Source organism: Talpa europaea (assembly GCF_964194135.1).
Source record: "Talpa europaea genome assembly, chromosome: 2".
Taxonomy (NCBI): Eukaryota; Metazoa; Chordata; class Mammalia; order Eulipotyphla; family Talpidae; genus Talpa; species Talpa europaea.
The window spans coordinates 106,258,757-106,271,313 of record NC_140068.1 but is presented as its reverse complement, the minus strand read 5'-3'; the positions used below and the strand labels follow the sequence as shown (position 1 = coordinate 106,271,313).

At 48.5% G+C, this 12,557-nt stretch overlaps 1 protein-coding gene across 1 annotated transcript in view; it reads right to left on the bottom strand.

The window, feature by feature from the left end:
* The window catches only part of LOC311188217 (class I histocompatibility antigen, Gogo-B*0102 alpha chain-like), a gene marked incomplete at both ends in the record, with an annotated part of 231,494 nt that overhangs the window by 145,632 nt on the left and 73,305 nt on the right, over nt 1-12,557 (bottom strand). The window contains one exon of the mRNA XM_084259368.1: nt 8,157-8,216. Within this exon, the coding sequence (XP_084115494.1) occupies nt 8,157-8,216 (60 nt within the window). The remainder of the gene's footprint in view (nt 1-8,156; nt 8,217-12,557) is intronic.

Genomic DNA, 12,557 nt, shown 5'->3' with positions numbered 1-12,557 from the left:
CTGTTCTGTTCCCCACTCTGTCTCTGGTGAATCCTCTCACCCCCTACATCTCTGGCCTGTACCCCAGCTCTTGTATGCATAAATAAATAAATTTTTTAAAAAAAGAAAATTACAGGCCAATCACCCTAATGAACACTGATGCAAAAATCCTCAACAAAATCCTTGCCAACAGAATCCAACAATGCATCAAAGGGATAGTACACCACGCTCAAGTGGGATTCATCCCAGGGGCACCAGGATGGTTCAACATACAAAAATCAATCAGTATAATCCAACACATCAACAAAAAGAAAAATAAAAACCATATGATCATATCAATAGATGCTGAGAAAGCATTCGACAAAGTCCAACATCCATTTATGATGAAGGCCTTTGAAATTCTTGGGATAGAAGGAACAAACCTTAACATGATAAAAGCCATATACAACAAACCCACTGCCAACATTATTCTCAATGGCAAAAAGCTGAAGGCCTTTCCTTGAAGATCAGGAACAAGACAAGGTTGTCCTCTCTCACCACTGCTCTTCAGTATAATACTAGAGGGCCTAGCCAGGGCAATAAGACAAGAGAAAGATATACAAGGAATCCAAATAGGGAAAGAAGACGTCAAACTATTACTATTTTCAGACGATATGATAATATACATAGAGAATCCTAAAAACTACACAGAAAAACTACTGAAAATAATCAACCAGTTCAGTCAAGTAGCAGGATACAAAATCAACACAAAAATCAGTAGCTTTCCTATACACAATCAATCAGAAGAAGAAATCAAGAAAACCATTCCTTCTATAATTGAAACCAAAAAAATCAAATTCTTGAGAATAAACATCACAAAAGAGGTATAAGACTTATACAAAGAAAATTATAAAACACTGTTCAAAGAAATTGAAGAAGACACAAAGAAATGCAAAGACATCCCCTGCTCATGGATTGAAAGAATCAACATTAGTAAAATGGCCACCCTCCCAAAAGCAATATACAGATTCAATGCTATTCCAATAAAAATCCCAATGACATTCTTCAAAGAAATAGAATAAATACTGATATAATTCATATGGAACCACAAAAAACCACGAATAGCAAAATTCTTTCTGATGAAAACAAAGGAGAAAGGAGGTATCACACTTCCAAGCTTCAAGCTATACTACAAAGACATAATAATTTAAACAGTTTGGTATTGGAACAAAAACAGACACACAGACCAGTGGAACCAATAGAGAGCCCAGAAATAAAGCCACACTTATATGAACAACTTAATCTTTGACAAAGGAGCAAAGAATATGCAATGGAACACGGACAGTTTGTTCAATGAATGGTGCTGGGAAAACTGGACCTCCACATGCAAAAAAATGAAACTAGACCACTACTTCTCACCGTGCACAAAAATCAACTCAAAATGGATAAAAGAACTGGACGTAAGACCTGAAACCTGGGCCCCCTGGGCCCTCTGGACTCCCAGTAGCAAGACAGGTCCACTGTCATGTTAGGGCTCCTCAGATTGACCCATTAGTGAGTAAATATGGGTACAGGCCTCAGAGAAGAGCCAGGTGTCTATGTCATAACAGTTGCTCCCCCAGATCTGGATTCCCCAGTTTCCCTCAATCTCTTTGGATGGGAACTTGGACTCCAGAGTCCCTGTTATTTGTTCCTGCTTCCAGGGATGAAAGTGCCTCTTCCTGAGCATCAGCCCTAAATTCTCCATCCCTACGGTGGGGGAGGGGACAAATAACAGACTCATAGGCCCAGTTCTAGACCTTCTCATGAGTCTTCATGAGAGTCCAGGTGACTCCTCTGCTCACTGAAGTGGGGGCTCCCTGGTCTCCATATCTTCTCCATGTGTCAGACTGTGCAGTCAGCTCTGGGGGGGTTTCTGCTCCGATTACTCATCACTGTGGAATCTGGGGTTCAATTCTGATCCTTTCTCTTGCTTAGTCATCACTTTCTGGGTGACCCTTACATGCTCAAGACTTTAAATATCATTGACATCACATCACCTCCCAGATCTATTTCTTACCTCACACATTTCACCTGTGCCCCAGACTTGTCTGTCCAATTGCCAACATCACTTTCAATTCTAATAGATCTGATTCAACTTTCCTAAATTGAGAGCCTACGATGCCCACATATGGCTCTTCTGGGGTCTCCCTATGTCACTGAGGCTCTGCCTCTCTGCCTGCACAGTCTGAGACACTGAGTGTCATCCTGACCCCTTTCTCACAGCCCAGCAGTAGGAAACACTGTAATGTCCATCTCTAACTATGCACAGTCCTATCACTTCCTATTTTTCCCTGCACACAACCTAACAAAGCCATGAAACTTTCTGTCCTGGGACCGGCACTGGTTTCCTCCACTTCTCTTCCCACCTCTCATCCTTCATTGCTGCACAGCAGCCAGACTGAGGCTACCAGAGAGAAGTCCCACAGGTGTATATCTGCTCAGAAGTTCTTGTCACCCCACATCTTACTCAGAGAGTGAAACCCTCCCAACATCCTCAGGCTGAATGACCTGGGTGCACACAGATCCCATCTCAGTTGGCCTCTGCTCCAGCCCTTGGCCTCCTTGCTCATGCTAGTCACACAGACACATTCCTGCTTAGGCATCTGCACTGGAGGTTGTCCTGCCTGGACTGAACTTCCCTGCACATCACATCCCTGTGGGCAACGTGTCCATCAGTTTTTTCTCAAAGGTCACTTTGGTGAGACCCACACTGACCACGTTGGGAAGAAAACCATCCTGTCACCTTCCCACATCCCTTACCCACTTCTAACCAGACACGTGTGGTTGACTATCTGATCTACTGTCACACAGTCCCCAGTCTCCCCTTCCCACTAGGACACACTCTCCACAGGCCACAAGTTGTGCATGTTTTTAGTTCATTGAGGTTTCCTAGTTGCATATACACTCAGTCACACATCTGGTGCAACATCAGTTGTGTCATCAGAGTTGAGCACCTCCCTGTTCCAGAGAATGTGTCTTAATATTCTGGCACATTACACAGGTGTATTTCTTTTGAAAAGGAGTCCATATTTTTTTTTAAGATTTATTTTTGCATAAAGAACTGGGGTGTAGGTCAGAAGTGCAGGGTGGGGTTGGTGAGAGGATTCACCAGAGACAGAGTGGGGAGCAGAACAGGCAGACTGACTGAAACATACTGCTAAAGGGAGCAACGAGCAAAACAGGAGAGTTCTGCTGTGCCATATGTGTGAGCTCCCTGGCTGGGGGTTGAACTCAGGGTGTAGAGGTGATAGCGCTGAGACTTATCCCTGGGCCACCAGGGAGGCCCAAGTTCCTAGGCTTATGGGTCCTATTTTTCAGCCAACTATGACGGTAACTGACTCCATCAATCCATGGGTTGCGATTAGCACCAGCACAGGGGTTACTACATTTAAGGGCAGGGTTACAGGGAGAAGCTGTAGAAAAAAATAGAAATCTATCAGGAACTCACCTCAATCCATAACGAAATTATCAAATCCTCCTCTCTAGTAATACCAGGATTTTGTTGGAAAAGATAGAAATGATAATCCAGAAAAAAGTCCTAAATGAGGCCAAAAATCAGATGAGTCTGGATATCCATCTCACCGGACTCCTGTGTGCAGGGGATACGCTGAGCTTTGTGGGGACAATGACAGATGCTCCTGTCGCTGTCAGAGACAGGGACCAAGAGGACATGAGGCCTGGTCTCTAAACATTAAGGAGAAGAGGCATAAAGCAAAAAATATATATAAAATAAAATAAAATAAAATAAAATAAAATAAAATAAAATAAAATAAAATAAAATAAAATAAAATAAAATAAAATAAAACAAGAAGCAAATAGGAATCGATAGAAAGGCTAGATCCTGAGCTGAGCCTGGGCTGACCCAGCCACACAAGCACTCCCAGCCCAGACATGACAGCACAAGGCCAGGTGGATTCTGAGTCCCTGTGATCACAGGCCCTGCTGGGACAGGTGCTCCTGAAGGACTAGGACAAAGGAACAGAGAGATGACCGCTGAGGAGTGACCACGTCAAAGCCCATGACGCACTGAGCACCGACTGGACACAGGCCCTGTCCCCCTCGGCTCCTCACAGCCTCTCCCGCCCCCACCTGCACAGACTCAGCACAGCAAACACATGATTCTGAAAGGTTTCCCATTTATTTCATATCAAATTTTGGAAATCATTTTTATTAGCCCACCAAACCCATTGGGCAAGCTTACAAAAAGTAATTCCAGAACTCAAATTATTATTTCAAAGAGGAAATAGTTACTATTCTTGAGGAAAACACAAAAACAGGGGTAGACGCAGACTAAGCTGCCTCTGCTAGAGCAGGAAAGTCATCAGGGAGAGACACAGGTCAGTGTGGGGAGAGGCCTGGTGGGCAGGGCTGGCCCAGTCTCCCCACCTCCTCACATTATCTAGTAAGAACAGAGACACATTCCGATGCCTTTTGCAGCAAAGGAAATCAGAGTATCTTGAAGTTACAAAGTGGGGGTGAGAAGAAATCCTGCAACACTCAGCCCCCACAAGGCAGCTGGCTCACTGAGAAAGAAAAGGATCATAAAAAATTCAAAGAAACACATAAGTGTCGACATTCACCATAGACCACCGCATCCTTAGAATGTCCCCCTCCCAGCTTCCCTATCACCTGGCCCATCCTCTCTGCCCTAGGCCCTCCCACCACAGGCCTCCTCACCTCTAGCAGCTGTGAGAGACACATCAGATTCCTTGGCACTGTCACTGCCTGGGGGAGAACAAAACGGAACCTGGTCAAAGCCATAGAGAGATGAGACCATGGAAGGGACTGATGGGGGTGATTCCCCTGTGGGCTCATTCTACACTGTCCCCAGGGGCTCAGGGACCAAAGCCCTGATCTATACTTACCTGCAGCCTGGGTGTAGCTTCCTCCTTGTCCTCCTGTGGGAGGAAGCATCACATGAGACCAAAGAGGAGTCAGGCTATGAAGTCCTAAAGGAATCCCCAAGTAGAGGGGACTGGACCAACTGCCTCCTTGTGTCTGCCCTCAGCAGGGACCTTCCCCTCTGTCATTTGCTGGGATCAGGGTCCATCACCAGAATTATCAAGGTGAACAATGTGATTTGTTTTCAAAAATGTTTTACAAAACACAGTTGGCAATCAGCTCCAGACTGGGCAACACAAGTGTGTGGGTGGTACTTCCCAGACCAAGTAGGGCAAGTTCTCCCTGGGATATGACAGCCCCCAGTGGACAAGATCCCCCCACTCCCATCCCTACCTGAGCTTCTTCCTCCACATCACAGCTGCAGCCACCGCAGCTCCAGTGAGCACAGCTCCAAGGAGAACCAGGCCAGCAATGATGTCCATAGTGGAGTCGGTAGAGTCAGTAGGGACGGTGGGCTGAGGAGGGGGCACTGGAAGGGAAGGGAAGGGGAGACTCTGAGCCTCAGGCCCCCATCTGATGCTCTGAAGGTCTCCAGAAGGGCTCCTGATCCCGAGAAGCTCTGAGCTCACGTTCCCTCCTTATCCCAAGCCAGCACTCGGGGCTCCAGTAGCTGCACATAGCAAGTGTTATCTCTGTTCCTCTCCAGACGGCACCATCACAGCTGCCCACTTCTGGAAGGTTCCATTCCCCCCAGGCCTGGTCTCCACCAATTCCGTGTCCTGGGTCAGGTCCTCCCATTCTCACTGCCAGGTCAGGGTGATGTCCGCAGGGTAGAAGCCCAGGGCCCAGCACCTCAGGGTGACCTTCTGGTCAGAGGTGGGGTGGTGGGTCATGTGTATTCTTGGGGCCACTGGGAAGAAGGGTGAGAACTTCCACACTCTGGGTTTTTCCCTCATGGGCCCTGAAAAACCCTCATGTGACCATCCTCAGAATGGACAGGGCAGTGGGTTTAGAAGAGGAAGCACAAAATCTAGAAACCAGCCTGGTCTGGGGAGTCTGGGAAAAATCTCTTATTCCTTAGAAAGTCTAGAATTAGGGTGACAGCTCTTGATAGGAGGATGCAGTTCCCTAAGGAGAAAAGCACAGACTTTTGCTCCTGACCTGGGGACTCAGAAAAGCAGGAGTCAGATCAGAAAAATGTCCTCAGATCAATCACAAGACCCTGTGAGAAAAACCGATGGTTCCCAAGAGGGCTGCCGGGTTCAAAACATTCCTTGAAGGGTGATTTCAGGGCTGGTCTCCCCTCAGGCTCAGGAGACACTGGATTCCTTAACTGTTGTGAGGCAAATTAGGGTCCTCTAAAACAGTCAGGAAAGCTAGGTGGGCTCCTCCTCCCCTGACCAGAGAGGAGGCACTGCTGTGACCATGAGTCACTCCATCCTCTCTGCTGGTGCCAGCCTGTGGGAGGTTGGGAGACCTCGTCTCTCCTCTTATCTCTTACCCCTTCTTCCCATTCTCCAGGTATCTGCGCAGCCCCTCCAAGGAAGTACCCTCCAGGGAGTTTGTGTATTCTTCAGCTGCTCCAGCTGCCTCCCACTTATTCCCCAGTGATCTGAGGCGCCCTGTCCACCTTGGTCCAGGAGCGCAGGTGATGTTGAACGCCAGCCTCAGTTTCCCTCAGCCAATAAAAGGAAAGAGTTTGAGGAAAAGGAAAGTAGTTTAATTCGTGGACAAATGAGGAGGGCAGCAGACGCATGTCTGAAAGACCACTGCCCTGTTCTTTGGCAGAGGGCGGGGCAATTATACAAAGGGGGAAAAAGGGAGAGATGGGCGAGGGTCTGCAAAGGGGAGGGGTGGGCATGGAGAAAAGTGGGCAACAGCTTGCTTTTCTTCCATAGCTGATGACTTGTTAATGCTTCTCCCAGAGGCCTGGCCATAAAGACAACCTGTCAAACAAGGGGGGAATTGCAAGAAACACAGGAAAGACAAACTTGTTAAGTCTCATCTGGGAAACCTGTCATTTGTAACAGCAGAGCAGGTCCTCGTTCAGGGCATGTAAACTGCGCGTAAGGCGGACTGATGGTACCCACAGAGGGGGCGCCGATGGGGCCCCACTTGGAAGCCAAACATCTCCTGGAGGGTGTGGACCCTGTCCCTGCCCCGCGTCACCCCGCGGTCACCGCGCCCGCCGCCCCCCACCCCCACCCCCGCCAGAATAAACCTCAACCTCAACTGCAGCCTGGCAGTTCAACGTCTTGTGGCCTGTCCCTGGGTGGAGGGAAGGGCGGGTCCACCTGCTGGGGTAACGCCCTGACCGAAATCGGGGGTTCCCCGCCCATCTGTGGGGATGGGGCCGTGACCGCGTCCCGCCCCGCCCCGCCCCGCCCCGCCCCGCCCCGCCCCGCCCCGCCCCGCCCCGCCCCGCCCCGCCCCGCCCCGCCCCGCCCCGCCCCGCCCCGCTCACCGGCCGCGCTCTGGTTGTAGCAGCCGCGCAGGACAAGCAGGTTCTCTGGGAATGTCTGCGCATTCCCTTCGCGGTCCGCGTCTGTTCCTCCCAGTCCTCCGGCCCCTCCTGCCCCGCCCAGGGCGCCCGCGGCTCCACACTCGGGCCCGGGGAGTCGCTGTCGAAGCGCACGAACTGCGTGTCGTCCACGGAGCCCACGGCGATGAAGCGGGGCTCCCCGAGGCCGGGCCGGGACATCCCGGTGGAGAAATACCTCAGGGAGTGGGAGCCTGGGGGCGGGAGGGAGACCCGGGCTGGGGAGACGGGGCGGGGGGGGGCGGGGGGGCGGGGGGGGCGAGGGGGCTCCTGAGATTGAAATGGGGCAGAGGATGAGCGGGCCTCCCTGATGGCTCAAAGGGTTAAGAAGCAACCTATGAAGCCACCCACAGCCTCTGCAGCACTAGTTTGATCCCTGACTGGCCAGGGAGCGGCCCACATGGCGCAGCAGACCTCTCCTGACTCACCCGCTGCTCCCCTCAGCACTGTATTTCAGTTAGCCTGCTTGTTCTGCTCTCCACTGTGTCTCTGGTGTATCCTCTCACCCCCGTGTGCCCCACCTCTGGCGTGTACCCCAGTTCTTGCATGCATTAATAAGTGAATCTTAAAAAAAATAGAAGGCTGGAGACTCAATGGAACAAAAGGAGGAGGGAGGCTGGAGGTACAGAAAGGGGTCAGGACAGGGTGGAGTCAAGGGGCATAACAGGGTCAGCAATGGGGGAATTGAGCCTTTTCTGGGGTCCTGCCCCCCCCCCCAGGGTTCCTCTGGTTCCCCCCTCCTCAGTGACCTTTTCTCTCCAGAGCCTGCACTCACCAGCCGAGGTCTCTGTCAAGGCCAGGGCCCCTGAGAGCAGCAGCAGGAGGGTTGGGGGGCCTCATGACTGGTGCTTTTGGGTCTGGGGGAGACTCTTGAGTCCAGACTGGCACAGCTGTGATGCTGATTGGCTGCTCTGGAGACCCTCCAGGCAATGGGGAGTGAGAACTGGGGGTGAGTCACTGTATTCTGAAGGAGGGCTTGAGCCAGATTGTGAAAGAGAGGAGAGAAACTGCCCATAGATGGGGCATCCCCAACAGTAACCTTACCCACCCCAGACACAGCCCAAAGGGCTGAGACCCTGAGAACCACACCCTATACCTTTGCTGGCCCCCTCCTTTCCTGATTATTAATCTTGAATTAATACGTGATTTTAAGTGATGCATTGTTCTACTATGTTATATGATATTTATGTTAATTATTCTAGAACCAAATTTTGAAAATCGTGTGTTTTATGTTCCAAAGACCCCAGACAAAGTAAGTGGCTACTGGAAGTTGTCAAGTTTACAGCGATGGGACACAATTTTCCACTATCTGGTTTGCACTTGGAGCTTGTACTTTATCAAGGCAGCTAATTACTATCATTAATCATCTGTCAGTTGATTTTCATAAAGGGACAGCTCACATTCATTTTCTAGAAAGTGTGTACAGGTTAACCAAATCTAAATAATGATAGTTTTTGTCATTCATCCCTTTAAGTAAAGATGGTAGTACTCTCGAACTCCACTTCAAAAAAAAAGGTCTAATTCACCTCATACAAATTAGTTTCCTTGGGCCATTGTATTGGGTTATGGCAGAAGTGACTTAAATGTTTGCAATGTCATCAGAAACTGGGTTTACTTTGTCTCTAGATTCTTTCTCTCAGGCCTGAGTAGATGCTCCCTGCTTTCTTGAGCCTCCCTGGCCAGGACCCCACAGCCCTTCAACCTGGACAGGGTGGTCTCTGTCCACGTCCAGCTCCCTCCCTCCTGCTCCCTCCTGGGCAGCCCTTCTCCTCTGGGCTCAGGTGCTGGGGAAGGACTCAGGTGCTGCCTGGGGAAGGTTGAAAATGAGGGGTCATTTCCAAACTTGAGGTCATCTCCTCCTTTCAATGCCTTTCTGTTTCCCATTGTTAACAACAGCTGATAGTGTTTTTTACTCCCTCCTGGTCTGAAAATGCTTTGTTTATAACATTTTGTATTTTTATCGTAAGCACACATGATATCCTAAGAAATGTAACACATACATGTGTGTATATACATACACTCCCCCCCCCACGCACATCATAGACAGGATAAAGCAGGTCTTCCTAAGTTTTGAAAGGGATGGCTGGTGGTGGTCCTCAGGCTCAGCACAGAGCTGAAGGGCTGGGCTCGGTGTCTGCTCTGAGCGGGGCCCTCTCAGCCCTTCCTCCCTCCTCAGGAAGCTGTTCTCTGTGGGGCCCACGCCCTCCCCTTCTGGGTGTGGCTGTTTATTACTAGATTGTCAGTACTAAGGCTTTTAAGAAGATGGTTTTGTATCTCACACATCTCACGTTTTTAGCTCCTTTCGGTGGGAAGGTGTGTCCATCCACCCAGCCCACTTGGTCAGGTGGAAATTCTAAGGCAAAATCATTCAGTGACAAGATGGCAGAGTAGAAGGTCAGAGCCTGAGAACATGTGACCGAGGGAGATCTGCCAAGTGTTTGATACTGTCAGGGATTGTCGTGTGATTTATTTTTGATAAATGATTTTTTGAAGACGTATTTATTTATGCATACAAGAACTGGGGTACAGGCCAGAGGTGCAGGGTGGTGAGAGGATTCACCACAGACAGAGAGGAGAACAGAACAGGCAGATTAACTGAAATACACTGCTGAGGGGAGCAGCGGGCAAGTCAGGAGAGGTCTTCTGTGCCATGTGGGTAGCTCCCTGGCCAAGGATCAAACTCGTGCTGCAGAGGCTGTTTCAACCCCTTGCGTCATCAGGGAGGCCCAATAATAAATGATTTTGATAATTATTAATATTTGTTATTCACGCACACAGAGAGCATTCATAAATACACAAGAACATACACAAATACATAAGTCGCATCATCCTCAGTCAATCAAGTCTCCTGTAGTCTGAACTCACTGTACTCAGCAACTCCTCATTTCTCTTCCCAGGAAAACCTATGTATGTACTGATGTGAGTGTTAGGTCTGCAAAAGAGCTGGGGCCAGAGACCAGGAGAAAATATTTGCAAAATATAACTCTAATATAATACCTGCTTTAGAATATGCATGCAACCCTTAAAATTCAACAAGGAACAGATAACATTTTAAAATTGAGCAAAACTCTGAACAGTTTCCAAGGAAACTATATTGATGGCGACGACACATATGAAAAGACACTCAACATCATATGCTGAAAGACATATATAAATGCAAGTGCAAATTAAAACAAAGACACGCAATACACACCTTTTATATGGCCTAAATCCAAATGCTACTACAGCAGCCCCCCTTATCCACATTGGATGTATTCCAAGACCCCTAGTGGATACCAGAACCACCAATAATAGGGAGCCCTCCATACACAAAGATTTCCCTGATATACATATGATACATTTACTTTATAAATCAGGCACAGTGTGATTAATAATAATAACTTTAAAACAGGGCTATTGAAATCACAACAATGTACTGTAATAAAAGTTAAGTGAATGTGATCTCTCTCTAAATATCTTATTATGAAAAAACTTTGAACCTAGGTTAATTTTGGGAAACTGAGGCTTTGGAAAGTGAAAACTCAGATAAGGGGGGACACTGTGCACCAGGTGCTGACCAGGATGGGGAGCAACAGGACCCCCATGTACTGCAGAGGAAATGCAAAATCACACAGTCACTGGAAGAGATTTGGCAATTTCAAATTCCTATTAAGTGAAACACAGATTTACCCTAAAACCTGCTGATTACTCTCCTGGGTATTTACCCAACTCACTTGAAAATTTTCTTCCACACAAAACCTGCACACAAATGTTTATAGCAGAGTACCCCTTAAGTGTGGGCTCCACATGGTGACTCCTTCCAACAACTGCTGTGTGGAAAGGGACACAGGAAAGAAAGAACTTCCCAGGGAGGAAGTGGAGACCCGACCTCAGCCAGGGGGGGAAGGTGACATCACCAGTGAGGAGCAGGTGCAGGTGACTCTCCAGGGTGCTGTGCTGAGAAAGGCCCTTCATGTGTCTTTTTTTTCCCCCAACCCCATCACCCCAGTCAACCAACCCCACATTGAGGGTTCATCTACAACACACCTGAGCAGCGCTCCCCTAAATGCCAAGATCATCAAAACCAAGGAGAGTCTGAGAGACTACGGGAGCCTGGAAAAGCCAAAAGAAATACTAATGACACCCAAATTAGGATTATTGATAACATGTGACTATTGCCCCATTAGCTGTACAGATAAGATAGAGATATCCATGTTAACAGAGAAAAGGGGTGTGGGATATACAGGAATCTTGTACCAATTTTTACACACATTATTTTAAAATAAAAACATTCTTGTAGCCCTCAGGAAAGGAACAGGGAGTAGAAGGGAAAAGCATCTGCTTTGCAGTCTCCAGGGTGTGGTCCTCAAGGGGCTGAAGAGAGAGGCTGTGGGGAGAGAAGATGGCACCTCAGACCCAGGGCAGCTCCAGAGCCTCCTTTCCTCTCCCCCACTCCCTCCACCCCAGCCTGGTGCCAGGACTGCTCACAGGGCATCTTACTCCCTACCCCCAGTGATGCTCAGCCCCAGCTCACCCTCTCAGCCTGAGTCACACACACCCAGCCTCTCCCCTGGCTGCCAGACTAGAACAGCGCCGCAGCGCCCCCGTGTGGCCACAGGGCTGAGGACAGAGGGCGAGAACCCTGTGATCTCCCAGGTTCTAAGGGTCTCCCAAGACAGGGCTGTGGTCTCGAGGGGGAGCCCCATACAGTTTCAGGTTCTGTGTCTGACCTCATTATCTCCTATGAACTATACTCCTTATCTGTGTGTATATACACACACACGTCATAACCAGAATAAAGCAGGCCTTTCTAAATTTTGAAAGGGACGGCTGGTGGTCGTCAGGCTCAGCACAGAGCTGAAGGGCTGGGCTCCATGTCTGCTCTGGACGGGGCCCTCACAATTTTTTTGCATCGTTGAATTTTGCATCGTTGAAAATGAGAGCTTTTGCATCGTTGTTCATGAAGGTTGTTCACCAGAAGAATTTTCTTGTCATGTTCTTTTCTGTCTTTTTATTATTAATTTCTTCTTGTCTGATTTTGTGTCAGAATAATGCTGGCCTCGTGATATTAATTGGGGAATGTTACCTCCTGTTATGTTTTGTGGGAGAGATTCTTTTAGATTTGGTATTATTTCTCCCTTAAATGTTAGAATTCATAGGGAAGCTTTTTCCTCCTGGGAATAAATATTGGGAGGTA